General features: G+C 42.4%; 1 protein-coding gene across 7 annotated transcripts in view; it reads left to right on the forward strand.

The window, feature by feature from the left end:
- The window catches only part of KIF16B (kinesin family member 16B), a 328,211-nt gene that overhangs the window by 130,944 nt on the left and 175,306 nt on the right, over positions 1–21,961 (forward strand). For all 7 annotated transcript variants that reach the window (XM_062203838.1, XM_062203839.1, XM_062203844.1 and 4 more), the window contains exons 13-14: positions 20,257–20,376; positions 21,559–21,610. In XM_062203838.1, coding sequence (XP_062059822.1) covers positions 20,257–20,376; positions 21,559–21,610 — 172 coding nt within the window. The remainder of the gene's footprint in view (positions 1–20,256; positions 20,377–21,558; positions 21,611–21,961) is intronic.

Consider the following 21,961-nt stretch of genomic DNA (forward strand, 5'->3'; position numbering starts at 1 on the left):
AGGGACTCTTTGTGCATTTTGAATTTTCTTCTATGGGCTCATGTCACCAGGATTATATAATCTGTTGATAATTTTAAGAGTCCACATGAGTCATGAACAGTAAAGCTGCTCTGGACTCGTGTCTCAGCCTGGAGGAGGTTGTCTCCAGGAGCCTGCTCCCTTTCAGAGCAGAAAGCTTAATTTTTCTAAGGGACATTGGGAACTGGGGAGAACACTTGTGAAGCTTTTGCTTGGTTCCAGGCACTGTGCTAAAGGGCACTCAATGCTTTGTGCACACCAGGCTGTTTACACTTACAGGCATCCTGAGATCAGTACCATTGTCGCTACTTGGCAAAACCTGAGATAGAGCCAGGTTAGGAACTCGCCTACAGCTGCAGGTGACAAGTGGGCACCCAGGATTCAGGCCCTGCAGGGCTGCCTGTGAAGGAGAGACATGAAATGTCCTGACAGTCTCAGGTTTGCTCATAGTCTCTCTCCTGTGGAGAGGCCCAAGTACTGTCCCTAACAGAACATAGCACAAAAGTATTTACTCAGTCTGGCCCACTTTGAGAAGTTGGCACATGCATGTTTTTCTTGTTCAAACCAACCGACCACCCACCCACCTACCCAAACAAACCAAAAACAGCGCTAGTATAGAGTCAGGAATAAATAGCTATTTCCCCAGAGCAGATGAATGGGCTGATCTGATACTCTTCGACAGTTATTCAGTGGGCTAAGGTACTTGGGGTAACCAAGATTGGTTTAGCAGTAATTTATTAGCAGAAGCACTGTATCTCAAGAAGCTACAGCCCCAAGAGGCTGGGGAAGAGGAAGAGAAGAGACATTAAGTTTTACGTCACAGGGAAAGGGCTGTCCCTGGGGAGACAGCAATGGCAAGAAGGCTCGGAGTGTTTCTATATTCTTCTGGAGTTCACGGTTGCATGGGCTGAAGCTGACAGTGGTGTCTTGCAGGCCTTGTGGTTGCACGCACAGCTAGGCAGGATGCTCTCAGGGTTGGGGACAGAAAAGCAGCATGCTGTGTTCTGATGACATTTCCAAGATAGCCATGTGTAAAGAGTTCTGTAAAAGAAGTCTCAAGAGAAGAAAAAAAAAAAAACCTAGCTGAATATACATTTTATTGTGAGTTGAATGCAGGGCAGGATCTTTTCCCCCTAGCACTCTTGTCTTACCAGTGTTATTTGTCAGCTCATCAAGAACCCACAGTTCTCATCATTCAAGTAAATCGTGCCGAAATACTTCCTGTGGGTGCCACGTACAATGAGTGCAGGGGGGCAGGCATGGTCTTGACTTAGATAACTACTGAGTGCAATTGACTTTTTACTTGGTAAATTAATTAATTAATTCTTTTTTTTTTTTTTTTGAGAAAGGTATTGTAAAGCAAAGCTGGGAAGCCATCCTTTGATTTCTGAATACTGAAGGTTGTTAAATCTTACAGTTTGCATAATCTATTATTTTTATATATTTATGTGCATAAAATGGATGAAAAGAACATAGTATTTTTTTTTTTTCCTATTCTCATACCAGGCTAACATCCTTTGTTAGTACAATGTTGAAGTAAATGTTGAGGGAGTGGGAGGGACCAAGTCCTTAATGCTCAGCCAATGCTGCCTCCTTATACATTTCTGGGTATATTGCTACATGGAAGATGGAGGGGAAGGCAAGAAAGAGAGGGAAGGAGGGATGAAGGAAAGAGAGAAGGGGAATTGACCCTGATTTTGAACAGATATGTTAAAACTGGGGGCTTCATTTATTCCTACAGCTGAATATTCCTTCAAATAGCTACTTCAACTGCACCTATTTCTCTCCCTCTCCCTCTCTCTATATAAAACTTTCTCTCTGTTTATCTCTCTCTATATATAATTAGTAGAAAACAAAAAGTAGAAAAATGTTAATTTAGTTTCAGCTAACATTAGTTCTATAAAACTTTAGGTTTTTTATGTTTTATTTTTAGAAGAAAAATAATAATTAAAAAAATTATTCATTTATTTGAAAGGCAGAGTGATAGGGAGCAGGGAGAGAGAGATCTTCTATCCACTGGTTTGCTCCCCAATGACCTCAACAGTCGGGGCTGGTTCTGGCTGAAGCCTGGAGCCTGGAACTCCATCCAAGTGTTCCACATGGGTGACAGGGGCCCAAGTACTTGGGCCACTTTCCACTATCTTCCCAGACAGATAAGCAGGGAGCTGGATCAGAAGTAGAGCAGCCAAGACTTGAACTGGCACCTCAATATAGATCACTGGTATCACTTAGCTCAGTGCACCACAAGACTGTCCTCCAATACTAATTTGTAAAATTGTAAATGCCTTCAAGATGTCCAAGGACCTCTGTTCACATTTGTGGTAGGCACAGCCCTAAGATGCTCTCCAGGCTCCAGTTCCTCTGCTGTACATGCCATGTAGGACCCCTCTGGACTGTGGTTGGCATGGAGTGGCGGGCGAAGTTACAGCCAGCCCTGCCACGCTGTGAGGGAGCAGCTGGGGGGCCTATGGGCATCTAGGAGCTGACAACACCCCCACCACACCCCAGTCTACACATGGTGAGAACCGTGGTGCCTGTACTCACACAGCTGTAAGGAATTGAACTCCAATGACCGTGAGCTTGGAGTAGCTTCCTGAGGCTCAGTGATCTCAGCCTCGCCACGCCTTGTGTAGCTGAGAATACAGTTTAGCCTTTCTAAGACTCTTTTCCCGAGGAAACTGTATGGTTATAAATTATGCTTGAAATTCTTTGCTAAGTAACAACTGAAAACTAATAAAGCTCTCTATTTATATGTACTTTGGTTCTTCTTCTTTCACAAAACTGTCCAGAGTGACTGAGTGGAGATAGCGTAAGGTGGAAGGACTTGTTCCTGCCTGTGCAGCGCTCTCATTGTCTGATGCTGGTGGCAGTGAGGCATGTGTGTGAAAGTGGACTCCTCAGAGCAAAGGAGCGCATGCTGTCCGTTTGGGGTGGACGTTTCTCGGCAAATACACTACACATGCCTGTGACTGTGGACACAGGGGAGCCACGGAATGGTGCCTTCTCCTCTGCTATGGCTGGGTTTGTGCTCAGGGTCGAGATGAACAATGGAAGAATGACTGGGAAGGGTATGACACCTCAGCAAGGTGGGAAGATGGTGCAGCCTCTGATGGGAACCTTTGGAAAAGGCTCCCTCCTGGCACACCTAGGTGAGGGGATGGCGACGCCCAGCAGCTGAGAGGTAAAGAGTATCAGGGAGCCCTGAGTGTCCCTTAATGATGCAGACCATCATGATCATGAAACGTAAGTGATGTGCTCGGATCCAAGGATGTCGTGAGGCCATAGCTAGTACTGCTTTCCTCGGTGGCAGATTACCTATTATTGGGCCACATTTTGCGTTCTCAAGCCTGTTTTCTGTATCAGCAGAAGCAGCAGTGAACATGGGTTTCCTGGTAAACATGTATTAGTCCTGCCCTGAATAATCATTTAATTTACCCTCTGGACATCTTGACATAAGAAGGCCCTGTCACCAGCCCTGCTCCCACCTCTGCTGGTCTCTCTTTCCCATTTCCCAGTGCCCATTTCTACTCTTTTTGGGGCTCTTGAAGTCACTTCATCAAGACTTTGTAGCCTTTCATTGAAGCATTGCCATAGAATGAGCATGCAAAACCCTAGGCATTCCATTTTAATCATATTTACAAAGTGAATACAGCCATAACCAACATCCAGCTAAAGAGACAACACTGGTCTCTCAAGCCTCCCAGCTCCCTTCCTGTCTGTTGACTGCTCCAGTCTGGAAAGGTAACCGTCATCCAGATTTCTGCATGTGTCAACTATTTTGAGTGTTTGTTTTTTCCTTTAAAGTTTTATTTGTTTGAAAGGCAGAGTTATGGGGGTCGGTGTGTGGGGAGGAGAGAGAGAGAGAGAGAGAGAGAGACATGGACATCGTCCATGTACTGGTTCACTCCCCAAATGGCCACAAACACTGGAGCTGAGCCAAAACAAAGCCAGGAACCAGGAACTCCATTTGGGTCTCTTCTGTGGATGGCAGTGGCCCAAGCACTTGAGCCATCTTCCAGTGCCTTCCTAAGCACGTTAGCAGGGAGCTGGATCAGAAACTCAGCAGCCAGGACTTGAATCTGTGCTCATATGGGATGCTGGAGTCTCAGGCAGCAGGTTAACCTGCTGCGTCACAATGCCAAGCCCCTATTTTAAGTGTTTCTGAACCTTAAACACATGAAATCCAACAAAGTGTTTGATATTCATCCTTGTGTTTAGTGCAGCTGTTGGTTGAGAACCATTTCTATGTATTATTTCATTGCATGAATAACCAAATATTTACTCATTCTACTCTTAATGGACACTTGGGTAGTTTGCAGTTTGTGTGTGTGTGTGTGTATGTATGTGTGTTTATATATAAAATATATATTTTAAAGATTTATTTATTTATTTTAAATGCAAAGGCAGAGGCAGAGAAAGAGAGAAGTATTACATCTGCTGATTCATTCCCCAAATGTCTGCAACAGCTGGAGCTGAGCCGATTTGAAGCAAGGAGCCAGGAGCTTCTTCTGGTTCTCCCGCAAAGGTGCAGGGGCCTAAGGACTGGGGCCATCTTCTACTGCATTCCCAGGCCATGGCAGAGAGCTGCATTGGAAGTGGAGCAGCCACTTGTACCCAAATGGGATGCTGGCACTGCAGGTGGCAGCTTTACCCACTACGCCACAGCACTGGCCCCAATATATACATATATATATATATATATATATATATATATATATATACACACACACACACACACACACATATATATATATTTTTTTTTTAATAGTACTGCTGTGAACATTTTTGAGCTTGTCTCCCAGAGGTTAACATACTGCTTTTGTAAAGGCCTGGATGGTCAGTAGTTCCGTCTTCTCAGCCCAAACTGTACTGCTCTGCTCAATTCTTCCATGGTAGCAAAAAGCAGCTTAGACACAGCATAATTAATGAAACGTGTTCTAGTAAAACCATGGACATTATAATCTGAATTTCAAACAGTATTTCAAACTGTTTGCATGTTACAAAGTAATATTCTTCGTGTGTGTGTGTGTATGTGTGTTTAACATTTAAACATGTAAAAAAAAAATTTAGCACTTGAACAATATAAAAACGGCCAGCCAGCTGATTTGACTTGGGGTGTAAATGGCCAAGCCTGAGCACATAACTAGCAGAGAACTATGGATCACATGGTGTAGACATTATTTAATTAGAGAAGTTCAAAAGTGATCAGATCCACTCTACATGTAAATAGTTTATTAATGAATGAGGCCTGGGTTTTGTGATGTCATAGGAGAAAGTTTGCTTCCTGTTGACGTGGCTTGCTGTGGTTATGAGAAGTTAGTTGTTTATGAAAGTGGTTTTTACTGCACTTAATAGCAACAGTATATGAAATGTATGCCTGGGGTCCGGTGCTGTAGTCTAGTGGGTAAAGCTGCTGCCTGCAGTGCTGGCATTTCATATGGCACCAGTTCGAGTCCTGGCTGCTCCACTTCCAATCCAGCTCTCTGCTATGGCCTGGGAAAGTAGTAGAAGATGGCTCAAGTCCTTGGACCCCTGCACCCTTGAGGGAGACCTGGAAGAAGCTCCAGTCTCCTGGCTTCGGATTGGCCTAACTCTGGCCATTGCGGCCATTTGGGGTGTGAATCAGTGGATGGAAGACCTCTCTCTCTCTTCCTCTGTAACTCTGACTTCCAAATAAATATAAATCTTTTTTTTTTTAATAAAAGAAATGTATGATTGGAAAGTGTGCATCAGGTGCATCTGCTGTGTTTAGTGCTTTATTAGTCATGGTCCAGATCAGCAAACACGATTCATTCTTTATCTTGAATTTCATTTTTCCTTGACAAGTTCTATAACCTTAGACACAAATACTTTACTTATAAAAAGCTTTCAAAGGCAATTTCTCTACTTAAAATGGATTATGCTTCTTATTTTAATAAACTATTAGGGCCATGCACAGTCAGCATTGAAAATTATATTTGGGCTTTGGGAAGTCCTCTCTTGCATTATCTGAGTGAACGTGCCTTTTTGATTTACTGTACAATTGATCTTGGTAAAGGTATATTAATAATGTCTCTAAATGTAATGTATCCCTTACAGGAATACTTGTGTAAAATATCGTTGACCATAAGGGCATGTATACACCCTCATTCATTTCCTGCCAGTTTGATTGGAGGAGCAGCAGCAGTTGCAGCAGCAGGTGGTTTGGGAAATTTTGGGGTTTGTGTTCACAGGAGGTGTTGTGCTGTGGACTCTCAAAGAGGCAGGGCTTGAGTGGCAGACAGGTTTGGAAAGTTTAAGGTCAGGTTCCCCATAGAGTGTGTCCAGTGGTGTCAGGTGCCTGGATTGGGCTTCCCTTTGTCTCCCCGAGTTTGTTGCAGGGCCAGGGCAGAAATGCTTTCTGGGTGTGTGTGTGTGTGTGTGCGCCCCTCTTTCCCCCATCACTACCCAGGATGCAAGCAGCCATTTGAGTCACAAAAACCAACTTGGTTTTTGTGTTTGGGTTGGATATTTGGCTAACAGAGGAAGAGAGGTTGTGCTGTCTTCTTCCCCATGAAAAGTGGATTTTATTACTAAAAGGAGAAGCAAGGAGCCTGTTCATCAGGGGCTGGGCTGGACTCCCCAGCATGCTGGGCCTCGCCATGGGGAGTGCCGACCTTTCAGAGGGACGTTGTGAGAACCTGCAGGTCTGTCCCTTTCCTTTCCTCCCTCTCTCCCCCACAGGGTCCTTCTCATCGCCTCTTCCTTTTCCCTGAATTCCTTTCTGACGATGAGACTGGCTCCTGTGACTGAGGACCGAGTCGTTCTGCCTGGTCCAGGCACACCTCCATCATCTGTTCACCCGCTAGAGAGGAAGACCTCCTTTTGCTGTTTCCTTCTCTCCCCGCTTCTGTTCTATGTGAAAGAATGGTGGAGAGCAACTTGCGAGAAGAGTGAACTGGAGGATCTTTGCGTTAGTATTTGTTTCCTGCATAGTCAGAAGACCTGGGAATCCAGATGTTGTGTGACATCACGGCATCATGCCAGGGCGCTGGTACAAGTTCTTGCATAGTTTTAAATTTTTATTTTCACAAGCATTTTCCCGACGTCTGGAGAACAGTAGATTTTTACTGAAGACAGTAAATAGGTCTTTCAGGTGTAATTTCTGCTACTTAAAGGATGACTGAAAGTTCCTTTGGCTTTCCAACACCTGCAGATTTTTTTTTAATCGAAGGATTTTGGAGAAATGGTCTCTGGGTTTTCATTTGTAGCTGATGCATTTTTGCTTTTTTGCTTTGTTTTATCATCTTAAAATTCCATCTTCAGAACATTATGTGGCATATGATAATGTTTAACTTTGGAAATATACTTGAGATTAAGGAAAACACATTTTGATTACAAAATTGAAGTAGATTAATGGCTGGCATTGTGGTATAGCAGGCTAAGGTGCTGCCTGTGATGCCAGCATCCCACTTGGGCACCGATTCGTGTACTGGCTGCTCCTCTTGCGATCCAGCTCCCTGTTAATGTGCCTGGGAAAGCAGCGGAGAATGGCCCAAGTGCTTGGGCTCCTGTACCCACATGGAAGAACTGGAGGAAGCTTCTGGCTCCAGGCTTTGGCCTGACACAGACCTAGCCATTTGGTGATTTAGGGGAGTAAACCAACAGATGGAAAATTCTTTCTCTCTTTTTCTTCTGTCTCTCTCTCTCTTCCTCTTTCTGTCTCTCCCCAATCTCTCTCTCTCTGTCTCTTCCACCATCTCTCTGTAATTGTGCTTTTCAAATAGATAATACAAATTAAAAAAAAAATTGGAATAGATTAAGTAAACTAAGTTTAAAAATTTAACATGGAAATATGCTCTTTAATATTTGAAATCTTTATTTTTTAAAAATATTTATTTTATTTATTTGAAAGACAGATTTACAGAGAAAGGTAGAGACAGAGAGAGAGGTCTTCCATCCGCTGATTCATTCCCCAGATGGCCGCAACAGCTAGAGCTGTGCTGATCTGAAGCCAGGAGCCAGGAGCTTCTTCCAGGTCTCCCATGTGGGTTCAGGGGCCCAAGGGCTTGGCCCATCTTCTACTGCTATCCCAGGCCATAGCAGAGAGCTGGATAGGAAGAGGAGCAGCTGGGACTAGAACCAGTGTCCACATGGGATGCTGGCGATTCAGGCCAGGACTCTAACCTGCTGCGCCACAGCACCGGCCCCTGAAATCTTTATTACCTGCATTGTGTTATTTTGATTTCAAGTATCCTGGAAAATTTGAAAAGTGAAACTATATGAAGAATAAGTTATCCAGAAGTATTCTCTGATTCTGTCTTGGAGTATTACATGGGATGCCTCTGTCAGGTTGCCTGTCTCTTTCCTTTTGCTTCATATTTATTGTGTCTATGATATATTCTGTACATATTAAATATAAATACATCAAATTCATGTTTTTTACAGGCTAATGTAAATATACACATACACACACTGTGCTATGGACTTATTTGTGTTCCTCAAAAGCTCATATACTGAATCCCAAATTGATTGATTGAATTGGAGAGAGGACCTTTAGGAGATGATTAAGGTTAAATGAGGTCATGAGGATGGGATTCTAATCCGTGGAACTGGTGATATCTCTTCCTCCCTCCGCATTTGCTCTAATCCCCCCATCCCCATTCTCTAAATGCACTGAGGAAAGGCCCTATGAGCACACAGTGAGGTGCTGGCCTCCCATTAACCAAAAGAAGAAACCTAGGAGTGAAACCCACTTTATCAGCCCCCGGTTTTGGGACCGCTCAGCTCTTAGAATTATGAGACCTAAATTTATGTTGTTTAAGTCACCCAATCCATGGTATCTTGTTATGATAGTTCAAGCTGATTAAGTTACACACATTTTTAACAGAAATTGAGGTCATTTTCTTTGTAATCTAGTAGATTGGTTTTATGTTGTCTGCTGGTTTATTAGAAGTCATACTATGATAAGTATTTTAAAAACATACCATATCCTTTCCTATATTAAATTAACTAAGTTTAATTTTAGTCATGATTTTATATAAATTATATATATATATTTATATGTATTTTTTAAACTTGAAAGGCAGAGAGGGAGGAGGAGAGATAGACTGAAAGACCCATTCTGAGAAAGACCAAAGCCATAAGTGAAGGAATTCATAAGTGGGGAACTCATTCAGGGTCTCCAGGAACTTATGTACTTGAACCATCGCCTCCTGCCCCTCAAGGTGTGCGTTAGCAGGAAGCTGAAGTCTGAACTAGGACCTGCACTTAAATCCAGACACTCCGATATGGGATGTGGGCCTTCTAAGGAGCATCTTAACCTGCCCCCAAACACTTGCCTCCTTTGTTTTGTTTTTAAACAATAGCCGCTATAGTGCTATCTCAAGTTTACTGAGCTTTGAGGGGTTTCTCTTTACATTAAAAATATTTCTTTTATTTTACTATAGTCTCAGAAGACACATAACTGAGATTATCTAAATGATCAGTACTTTAAAAACTAGGCAATTGTAAGTTCAGGTATAAAACATGAAAAAGCATGAGCTTTTATGTTTGGGCTAAATATGACAGCATGAAAAGATGTGACAGCATGGATTTCGAACTTCTGAGTTCAGCAACCACCCCATTAGCTGTATTTTTTTTTTCCAGTAAATGATGTAATCCTTTTATGGCTCAATTGTTTTATCTTTAAAATTGAGTGGGGCTTGGTAGTAACACCTGCTTCCCAGGGATACTCTGAAATTCAACCATGACAAACTCTGAATGTGCTCTTCCTCTGTGACATTGGTGGGTGACTACACAGGGCCCCTGTTTCTTCCTGGTCCCAGACCATTTTAGATTGCTGAGTCTGAGGATTGATTGTGTGCTGAGTGGTAAAGGAATTGACATCTGACTCCGACTTATGCCTTTGTAACATGGATCTAACGATGCTGACACCCTTGAAGAACTGACACCCTTGAAGAACTGACACCCTTGAAGAACTGAAATCCAGCTATCATTACATTGTCCAGATGAAGAAAACAACAGCCTTCCTTACTTATGGCATGGATACAGATGTGTGTCAGTGTTTCTGTGGCATTGCTTGTTATTTGCTGGTGTGCTGTGCTGAGTTAGTGAATAGAACTCAGGAGGAAGGACACACAATGCATAATGAGATGTTGGCACCCATTGGTGTCTGGCTGGGCCCAGTGGAGCTGAATTTTGTTACAGCTCTGAAAATCTATGCAAATTGCACATGGGTGAGAACTTTATTGGATTAAATATATTTGGAGTAACCCATCATGTATCAGGACCTTGAATTTTTTTTGGGTAAATCAAAATGCTGGTGGTGGATACTAGGGTTTTTTTCCCTTTATTTCTTTTAGTAATTATGTATGCTATTGGAAGGTAGCAAGATGTGCATGTTAAGGATAGTAGCTACTATCTGTAACATTGACAAGTAGCTATAGATAAATCTATTTAAAGGGCAATAGATACATAGTCATATCTAGAGATATGTTTATGTATAATTGATGTATCTACATATAAGGTAGATATAGACCCAGGTCTAAAGAGATAGATAGATACAGATAATATTTGCATGTGGAGATATCTGTTTTGCTCTCTAATCTGTCCTTAGTGTAGACTAGCACTCAACAAGTAGCGGATACTCATTTGGTCTTGACTGAGTGAATCCCAGAAGCAGCTTGCCCTTTTGAACATCTTTAGATAGTACTTGCCCTTTTGAGCATCCTCAGAGTACACTCAGAAGAATAAAGACCTCAGCTGTTTGGTGGATGTGGAAAATTATGACCCAATCCTTGGTGCAAAATACCTGGGAGCTTAAAAAATGCCCAGGTCCTGCCCTTCAGGTGTTTGGTGCTTTTCGGAAGGTGCTTGGGTAATCTGAGGTATGGATGCTGAGTTACAGGTGCACGTGTGACTAAGATCCCAGAAATTAGGCCAGATAACTGTGATCAGTGCAGAAGAAGGTGCCATAGTGGCCCAAGTAGCTTCTGAATAATTGCTAGGGGTTGGGTGGGTTTGGGAAAGGTTACTCCATCTCAGGTGTACATTATTACTTGAGCAAACTTAAGAGGTAGAGATGAGTATCATATTTTTTTTTGTGTGGGGGAAAAACGAGCAGGCAAGTTTTTTAAGACTAGAGTTTAAGGCCAGTGTCAAATTGGCATTTCTGGGATAGAACATTCCTCTTTAAGTAATCTTTTTACTTGTGTTAAAATTCTGTACTATATAGACAATGCCCTTGGTAAACCCTCCTGAATATTTGGAGCTTCCATTTAGGTCAAATATATTAAAGTACCGTGATCATGCGATCCTGCTACTTAAAAAGTCTAGTTAAATATTAATGTGAGGAAATTTGCTCTTGCATATTTTCACACGTAATTTCTTTAATTGGTATTATGTATTTTGCATAATTTAAATACTAACATCTGCATGATTCGCTCAGCCAGCAAAGAAGACCGCTTCGTTAGGAAGATCTACACAGCATCTCCTCTGATCTGCGTGCCAACAGCTAGCTGCTTGGTGTTTAAATAAAGAATGATGTTTCTGCAGTGGGAAGTGTAGTGGAAACTGAACAGCCTCAAGAGTTTCTGTTCATTAAAAGGACGATATTAATTATATTTACCGTTAGGGGCTGCCTGCCAGGAACGTCAGGAAATTCGGGTTTGATAGTACTGTGGACTAGATGATAGCCAGGCCCTTGTCTTCTAGTTCTGCCCCTGTGAGTCCTGGGGCTATTCACCATCTGTTCTAAATGTGTTTCTTTGGACCATAGGAACTGGGGTATGGGTTTTCTCAAAGTCATGGAGAAAACTAGACTTTTGCATTCTTACTTGTGATAAAGTAGGTGTGCTAATATGATACCAACTCTGTGACGCTAGGTATAGATTCTCGACAGTTACTAAATTGTAATGCTAGCCCACTGAAATTAAATATTAGCTTTTTTTTTTTAAAGTAGACTCTTATTGGTTTGTGACTTATTCTGGCTATTTTAACTATTGTTTTGAGGTTCAAGATTTGCTTTTGTCTGGCAAAGAGCAGAAAAAGAAGAGTCATATGAGGCAGTGTCAACCTTGGAAACTGTTGAGATAGTTTGATCCCCACTGGTCTTTCCTTCCCAGAGCTTGGCATGTGGATCTGGCTGCACTGCTTGCTTTCTGGAGGTAAACAGTAAACAAGTGTTTAAAATAACAAATGCATGCATTGACAGCCTTGAGTGCTCTGAAGACAGTAATCCAGGTGAGGTAGAGTGCTAGAGGGTACCTGGGCATACAGGTAGGATTCCTGGCATAGGAGGTAAACTGCACCTGAGCAAAGGACCTTGTCTATTATTGATATCCTGAACCCACAGAGAACAGGCAGTGTATGCCAAAAGAGCAGATTGACAGGAAGGGGCAAGCCGTAGGGAGCCAGTGGGAGAATTGCCCATGGAGATGGAACAGCACCTGGAGAGACCCCGCAGGGGGATGGAAGAGGCCCCTGTGGCTGGAGTGTTGAGTCAAGTGGAGAGTAAGGGAGGAAGTAAGTAAGAGTAAGAAAAGAATGGGGACCCTGTCTTGCAAAGAGGATAGGAAACTATGGTAGGGTTTTATGCATGGCTTCTTGACATTTTGAGATGGTGGCTTTGAATGCTATATGAAGAATAGATTGTAGGGTGCCAAATAAAGAACCAGGAAGCCCCACTGGGTGACATTTCCGAGTCCAGGCAGGAGGCTAAGGCAGTAATGATGGAGATGAAGTCATGGGTGACTCAGACAACATCGCACAGGTAGAGCTGATAGGACTTACTCAGGATGTGCCTGTGTGGTTTGAGGCCAAGAAGGATTAAGGGCAACTTCTGCATTGATCCATTTGATTCTCCCCATTCCTTTTCTTTTCTTTTCTTTTTTTAAAGATTTATTTATTTATCTGAAAGACAGTAAGAGAGAGGCAGAAGCCAGAGTAGGGAGGAGATTTCCCATCTGCTGGCTCCCCTTAAAATGGCTGCAATGGCTGGAGCTGTGCAGATCTGAAGCCAGAAGCCAGGAGCTTCCTCTAGGCCTCTCATGTAGGTAAAGAGGCCTAAGCACTTGAGCCATCTTCTACTGATCTCCCAGGCCACAGGAGAGAGCTGGATTGGAAGTAGAGCAGTCGGGACTTGAACTGGCATCCACGTGGAATGGCAGCACTACAGGCAGTGGCCTCACCCACTATGCCACAGTGCCGGTCCCCTCCCCCCCTTTCTTTCAAACTACAGACTGTAACTTTGCCTTCCCACCTGAACCTTCCCCTTCCTGAAGCCTCATTCTGACAGAGGCTGGCGCCCGGGAAATGTCTAGTCCTTAACTGTCACAGGCTGTTCTTTCCCTTTTTGTTTTTGTTTTTATTTGGAAATAAGGTTATGATTCAAAGAGCATAATTAATAGAGCCCTCACATATTATCAGTGAGTTTGCAGGAACAGGGAACATATTACCGGCATACACATACTATTTTTATTCACATCATCGTTCTCTTTGAGAACATAGCAAAAATAAAAAGTTCTTTCCCGGAAGATTATGAAGGACATTCTTTCTGCTTTTCAATCCAGCTTGCTCACAGCACCACTCGGGAGCCAAGCCTCTGCAGTAAGTGTGGGCTGGGTGCTTCCGTTAGGCCATGTTTGGCATACCCTTACCCACTTCTGTCCCGAGGTAGGAAGTCTGTGTGTTCTAGGGTGGGCAGCAGGAATCACTGCAGTACCACATGACCAAACACAAGGCAGCTTGGACCAAGGCGGGAAGAAGACAGGATGGCAGTAAAGGAAGCTGACAGATAGTCTCATTGACGTCCTGGTCATTTCAATGACTGTTCCTCTCTTAAATGGACAAGATTCTTTCTATGTGGAAAAGAATATGCAAGTAACAGTAGCTTCTGAGTAAATGCCACCTTGTGGTTGGTTTACTGGCAGGATTTGAGAGCTAATTGCTTAGTATTAACAATGACTATTGAGCACTTACAGAATGGGAGTTCTGTGTGGGAACTTCTAGACACACACACCTAAGCATACACAAAAGTAAAAACCTGGGTGATTATATAAACATAACATGGATGGATGGACGGACAGGTAGACGAAGCAAGGAGGGGAGCACAACAAGCCAAAAACACGATCCCAGTCATGAAAACACATCTCAGGACAGGAAGGGAATTCCTTATAACTGTGTCATCTGGGCAGCAAGTTAATGAGAAAGTTGAATTCAGTAAAGAAGGCAAGATTATAATAAAAAGCAGACTGAGATGAAAAAGGAAGATTCTGAACCTGAAGAAAGACTTTGAGGTTCAAAATAGCATTATTGCAGGACTAATAAGTAAAATTAGGAATATGACAGGAAAGATGGGACACCAGTGAAAATCAAGATACTGAAAGAGAAGGGCTTGATAATCTCAGCTAACAAATGAAGCAAGATTCTACAGCATGCACTGGTGCTGTGGTGCAGTGGGACACTGGATCCTGGGTGGGAGCACCAGTTTGAGTCAGAGTGCTCCACTTCTGATCCAGCTCCGTGCTAACGTGCCTGGGAAAGCAACACAAGATGGCCCATGTGCTTGAACCCCTGCCACCCATCTGGGAGACCTGGATGGAGTTCCAGCCTCCTAGCTTTGTCCTGGACTAGCCCTGGTCACGTGTCCATTTGGGGAGTGAACCAATGGATAGAAGATCTCTGTGTATGTCACTGTGCCTTTCAAATAAATAAGTAAATCTTAAAGAATAATTTTTAAAAAAGGTACTAAAGCAGTCAGAAGCCAAAAGAGACAGAAGGCAGAGACAATGTAATATAAGGATTATTGGTGTCCCTGAAGTAGACGGTCAACAAATGAAACAGAAAAGGGAAAATAAGACAATTTTCATGAATTAAAAAATAAAAGAATTGAGTTCACATATCAGGAGAATGTATTAAAGAAAATGTAGAGTACAGAATGTTCAACACTTAAGATCTATTCTAGTTAAGCTATTGAATTTCAAGGAGAAAGGAAAAATTGTTGAAAGCCATTATCTGCTGTGTGCTGAGAGGCAGACCAGCTTCGTGTTTCCCTAGAGCAGCCTTTGGTTTCTGAGGACAGTGGAACCATATCTGGAAAGGAGCTGTGACTCAACCCGCCATGTGTCATCCAGGTGTCAAGGCAGATGTCCTTACACAGGTACAAACTGAGGTAACACTGCTTCCAACCAAGACGCTGTATGAAAAATATATATATATACATCTAGACACAGTGGCTAGGTTTCATACATAATGTCTTTTCTTAGAAGAATATTTTAGGACATAACTCATAATGAAGAAACATTTTGTCGAAATCCAACGAACACTTCAGTTTCTTTTCTTACTGTTAAATTGAGACAAAATTACATACACATTTTAAAACTTAAAACATAAGCTTTGCTGGAGGATGACTTCATTTTTTATAAAGACGTCTGCTGTCTGCCTGAAGTCCTGTCTCCCTCCTCACAGTCACACTCACAGTGGTCCTGTGCTCTAAGCCCCCATCATGGCACCCTCTCTCACTTCTGTCAAATCTGTGTACTTGGGGTTGCAGGAATTAAGCATGCTTTCTACCGTGTCAACTGCACAATTCCACTAGTTAATATATATAATTCTCCGGAGCATAAATTTACACCAAAAGACCCTGAAATTTAATTTGTGGCTACTCAGGAAAAAAAGAAAATTCCACTTCAAAATCATTCCCAATAGTACCAAATGACCAGCACTTATTGAATGATTACTGTATGCCTGGTGCAGCTATATTCACTTAAAATGCTCAGTGTGAGGGAGTCTAATTTTTCTTAAAGGGCTTTTAAAAAAAAAGATTTATTTATTTATTTGAAAGGCAAAGGCAGAGTTACAGAGAGGCAGAGAGAGAGAGAGAGAGAGAGAGAGAGAGAGGTCTTGCATCTGCTGGTTCACTCCCCAGATGGCCGCAACAGCCAGAGCTACACCGATCCAAAGCCAGGAGCCAGGAGCTTCTTCTAGAACTCTCATGTGGGTGCAAGGGCCCAAGCACTTGGGCCATAGCAAAGAGCGGGATTGGAAGAGGAGCTACTGGGGCTCAACCGGCACCTATATTGGATGCCTGCACTGCAGGTGGCAGCATTACCCAATACACCACAGCACCAGACTCAAGGGCTTTTGATTTAAGTGAGGCAGATGACACACTGCCAAAGTTTTTCCTTTTTTTCTTTTTTTCCAAGAGAGGTCTAGCTCCCACCTAGGCTTCCCAAAAGGGGCAAAAATGTTTTGTTGGTGGTGGTAAGCTTTTGCATTGCTTTTCACTTATTAATTTATTCAGGAAAGATACTGAGTTTTGTAAAGCACAGTGCTAGATGCTGAGGCTGTAGTTGTGATTAAAAGAGGTCAAATAACTGCTCAACCCAATAACCAATTGTTGTTGCGTGGGATGCTTCCAAATGAGCCATGACCTCATATGGTCTTCTCCCCTGGAATAGGGGATGTGGCACAGGTGATTCTGTAACAGCCCAGCAATGAACACACATTTTTAATTCAGTGGTATTGTACTTGAAAAGTTGTCTGGAGGTTGAAGAATATTATTTGCAAAAGTAATGAACGTGATGTTTAAAATAAACTAATGGGGTGGGCATTTAGCCTTGTTGTTAAGACACCGGTGAAGATGTCTGCAGCTCACATCGAAGTACCTGGGTTCAGTCCCTAGCTCTGGCTCCTAATTCCAGCTTCCTGTAGTGCAGGCCCTGGGAGTCAGTGATGATGGCTCAAGTGATTAGGTTCCTGCCACCCATGTGGGAGACCCGGATTGCATTTCTGGCCCCTGACTTCAGTCTTGGTCTAGCCTTGGCTGATGTGGGCATGTGCAGAGTAAACCAGTATGACACAAACTCTCCCTCTCTTTCTCTCTTTCTGTTTCCTTCTGCCTAACTAAAAAAATTTTAAAATACCTGATACTTCCTTTGATACTTGCAGTCAATCTATAATTTTCTTTTTATCTGAGTAAGCTTGGTTGCCAAATGCTTTGTGTCAATGCAAAACATGTGTGGCTCTACATATTTTACCTCCTTCTTACTTTGAGACCCCACTTGCCTATAGTTGGGGGAGGTAGCCAGCTCTGCTGTGTTAAGTATTCCATCTTTTCCAAGAGGTGTTTCATAAATTATGTATAACAGTAGATGCCACTCAATAAATATTTTATACATGATAGATATTTTTTGTCTGAAATTACTTTTTCACTTGAGCAGTGATTTAAACCCTCATTTTCTGTTTTATGAGGTGACACTTTTATAATATCATGTAGTTGAATGCAGCTTGAATGTCATAGAGCTTTAGGGCAGCATTCATCATAAATTCATCTGTCTGTCCTGCCCCCCACCCCGACCCCAATCCTGGAGAACTTTTGCTTAATTCAGCTTTTCCCCGTCATGTGTATGGAAGTATGTGTGAATGTGTACTTGTGTATGTTTGGGGGATGGGTGAGAACAAGTAACGCTCTTGACCTAATATTTTGGAAGTTAGGAATTTCTGCTGCTCTTCAAAGTCTGAGATTTACTTAAAGAAGAGGGGAAAAAAGTTCTTTTCAATGATTAAAAAAAGAAGAAGAAGAATGTTAAACTGACCTTGGCTGTAGTCCAAAGTAATTTCTCTAGTCTTAAGCAGAAGCTACTGGAGTTTAAAATATTGCCTTTTTGTGGAGGAGAGGTTTATTGTCCACTTCTGTGCTGAAAGAAAATGTGTGTGCCTCTAGAGATTTCTGAGAACGGTCACTTCTCACATAGACTGGGACCTGGAACCATTCATTGTCATGGGGTTGCTTACCTTGTGTACAGCACTGTCCTGAGAGGGCACTGCTTATGAAATGGAGCTGAGTTATTAAATTCTCTACTGTAATATATACTTTAAAATAAATCACATTTATTCCCACATTTACTTCCCACTTCTACTTGAATTCCATAGGTTGGGGGAAAAGCATGAATTCTACCAACCTCTGAGCAGAAGGAGCAGTAGGGGTGGTTTTAGGAGAGTGCTCCTGGCAGCTAAGATTTGCAAGGGCCTTGCTGTAGTAAATCAAGGTTGCCGATGTCCCTGACCTCAAAGCCTGAGCCTCTGAGGCATGGAATGAGAGCTTGGCTGATAAGAGGAGTAATTGAAGAACAATGATACGCTTCATTTCCTTTTCTTGAATCTAAGTTATGCATTGGTCATTTTCTCTGCGTATCTATTTAATGGTTGTTAAATTAAATTGCTTCTTTCAAGTGGTGATTTTATGTGTTTTTTTAAACCATTTTTTTTTTTTTTTTTTTTTTTTTTGCCACTCATTCCATTGTCCTCCTGCATGACTCCTGGTCTAGAGTGGGCATTTGAAATTTACATGTCTGCAGAGACAGAGTCCTGGGGGACTTCTGTCTTCATCATCCAGCCCTAGAACATCTTAAGGGCTCCTTGTGTAAAAGATTTGAGTTTGCTTTGATGGTCTTAACATGAGCTCATGAAGTTCTGAATCCTCCATCTAGAGAATGGCATACTTCTTAGGTTGTGTTAATATCCAATACATTTATTAATGGTGGGAATGTAAAGAGTAGCAATGGTGTTTTGGGCAGTGCTGGGTGTTGAAGTTACCTAGCTGTGTCTTGGTCTTTGCTGGCTGATTGCAAAGGTGGAGGAGGTGCGGTAGCTCAGACCAGGAGCCCTCATTATCAGCTTGGGATTTGTTCCCTTACTGCTCCCATCACCCTGCAGCGCAATGTCCTGCACTTGGATGTGACTCAGTCTGTACTTGGCACAGCTCTACCTGAAGACTGGCATTTTAACCTAGAATTTGTCTGCTTCCCATCTCAGACATTCCTCAAAGCCTGATTTTAGAGCTCCTTTGTCTTGAGCCAGATGGGCCAGATGAGTTGATGCTAATACCTTGTCCTTCCAGTGCTTTCTCTGTGTGGTTGCCTCTGCCCCTCCTTTCTGTGTTCCTCTGGACTTGGTGTATCTGCTTGTTCATTGACAGATGTTAACTGAGGAGCTACTCTGGGTCTGTTATTGCAGCAAGGGGTATATAAGGTCGGTCCTTTGGGCCAGGGAGGGGTGGTGCAGGTGGTTTAACATCACCAGATTTACGACATATGTTTAAGGTAGAGTTCACACTGTGGATGCAGAGTTTAAGGAAAGAAGAGAACAAAGGTTTTGGTTTTTAACTGTAAAGATCGTTGGCAGTTATTCTGATGGAGTAGTCTGCAGGCCTGGAAAACAGGTGGGAATCAAGGGTAGGAACTATCTGTCTGGTATCCCCACAGATATTTGTGTTGGGTAGATGGATACACACACACACAAAGAGAGAGAGAGGGAGAGGGAGAGGGAGAGGGGGAGGGGGTGGGGAGGGGGAGGGGGAGGGAGATGAATCGGGAGGAGATATATACATATATGTGTGTACACACATGAGACACACACACACACGAGTGGCTATGTATACACAGAGGGAGACATACACAAATGAATTGGGAGGAGATGTATACATATATATGTATACACACATGAGGATACACACATTGGTATGAGTTTTAAGGAAGAGGTCAGCCCTGGAGATTAAAGTTTGAGAATCAAAAGTATATAGATGACAGGAAAAAGTCAAAGAGAATGATGTGACCAGTAAACGGGTGAGTAGCAAGGATGAGAGCTTCCAGGCAGTGGGTTCAGGAGCTGGAGAAGCACAACTGTAGGGGCCATTTCAGAGAGGATGGTCTCTGAAGAGGCACACGGAAGCTAGTGGTAGCTGCAGGGAGACACAGGGCCCAGGGTGGTGGTTGTTGATGGGAGATGGGAAAGCAGCTGTGTATGTATGTGAAGTTGATGTAGCAAGAGACAGGACAGGTTCCTCTAGTGCAGTGGTAGCTCTTGGAAAGGACAGGGTTGCTTTGGGCAACATGCATGGTTCAGCTGGAAAGAAGAGTCAGCAATTAAGGAAACTTCTAGATATTAAGTGAACGAAAGATTCTGAAGAGGGAGAAATATTACTTTGCAGTTGTGTGGCCCTAGAATCTTTCCTAAGGAAGGTAGGATTTCAGACTACCTTTGAATCAGGCAAGAAGTTTAACTTACTTTGTATTGAGCTTTTTATGTGTTCCAAGTTCGCTTTCTGTGTTGTCTGTCAGGATTCCAACCAGAAATTTAAATGGAGTTTAAAGTCCATTCTTCTTGCAATTTTTGATAAAAAAAATAAAATATTGCTCATTTTAACCATCTGAAGAACACCTATTATGAAATTCTCTTTACCTAAAGTAACTTTTTCCCTTCTTTTTGTCCTAAATTCAGGAACAAACCCTCGCCCTTAGGAAAGAAGGGATTGGAGTGGTTCTGGATTCTGAACTCCCACATTTGATTGGCATTGATGATGACCTTCTGAGTACTGGAATCATCTTATATCACTTGAAGGTAGAAACTGCTTAAGTGGAACATTCTAATGTTGTTGCCAGTTTTCCCTGTAGACACTTGCAAAGTTTATTATAATACTTTATGACCATGAACACAACTATTAAATTAAGGAATATACAACAAATCCTTGAGCCCTTTGGGCATTTTCAACAGTTCATTGAGATCTTTTGGTATTTGAAGTTCCCTTGGTTATGTAGTTCTCAAGCTAGATGATGAGCTATTCATTTGCTTTCCATTTTTCAGAATCACGAAGAGGGAAGTAAGGAACAAAAAGTCAGGTAGACTGAGGAAGAAAAGTTATAAGCACCTGCAAATGGGACTTGTTACACAATATAGTTTCACTGGTGATAACTATAAAATTGTGCCTGTCACCTAGATTATTTGGCTAGGTTCTGAGCAGACTGTTAATGTCGAGAGAGCAGAATTCCAGATCAGTGATTGTCTCTGTGACCTTGATAGTGTCCTTGCTATAACTTAAATGAGAATCGTATTGTACTTGACTTCAGGGGTCTCCCATGTGTCTTTTTAGAAAAAAGTATTTGTTTATTATTTAATTTTGAGAGAGAAACAGAGAGCACTCTCATCTGTTGTTTCACTCTCCAAATGCCTGTGACACTTCTGGGTTGGAGGCTGGAGCAGGGGGCTGGGAACTCAATCCAGTTCTCTCACGTGGGTAACAGTAACCAACTGCTTTGAGACCTCTCCACTGCCACCCAGGGGCTGCATCCGCAGCAAGTGGGAATCGGGAGTATAGCCAGAACTGGAACCCAGATGTTCTGATAGGGAACATGGGCATCTAGTGTTGTCTTAATTACTAGGCCAAATGCCTGCCACTTGTGTAGCTATAGTCACACACACGCATGCACACACACACATACACAAAAAGAAAACCCTGACCACTGGAGGAGAAATTCCTGAAGAAGAGCAGGAGTGTCAATGAGATGGCTATCATGAGCAAATCACTGATGTGCGTCAGAGTAGAAGGTTAACCACACTCAGCCTCAGGAGCGGTGTTGTCTGTTTCCAGATAACCGGGTATTGTTACAGTGAGGCTGTGCCCTGCCCTGGACCTGGACAGTGCTGGTCCCATCAGTCACCAGTTTACATGGGCTTACAAGGAAAACAGAGAAACAAGCTGTTTTTGTTATTTACTAATCAATTTTACTTGACTTTTCTTCCCAGGAAGGTCAGACGTATGTTGGTAGAGAAGATGCTGCAACAGAGCAAGATATTGGTGAGAATCTCTATCAGTTATCTTTTATCAGTGGTTTTTTAAGCAATCATATTTAATGAAGAACCATCTATAGAATGATTAACATTGAAGTAATATACAAGTAAATACCTTTTCCAAATAAAATATTGACTAATGTATGTGTTTCATAATTTGGAGCACAACTCAAGTGAGTAACACAGAAGAGTTAATCCTTATATATATGAATCCTTATATACATTCTCTACCCCATGAGGCCTTTTGAGAGTGTAGATAGTTAAGTCACTACACTTGTCACAGTGGGGTAATGATTGACAGAACTATGCCTACAGATACAAGTGAAGAATATAGCACCTGTACAAAGATGAGGACTAA

This window comes from Lepus europaeus, chromosome 10 (genome assembly GCF_033115175.1).
Source record: "Lepus europaeus isolate LE1 chromosome 10, mLepTim1.pri, whole genome shotgun sequence".
Taxonomy (NCBI): domain Eukaryota; kingdom Metazoa; phylum Chordata; class Mammalia; order Lagomorpha; family Leporidae; genus Lepus; species Lepus europaeus.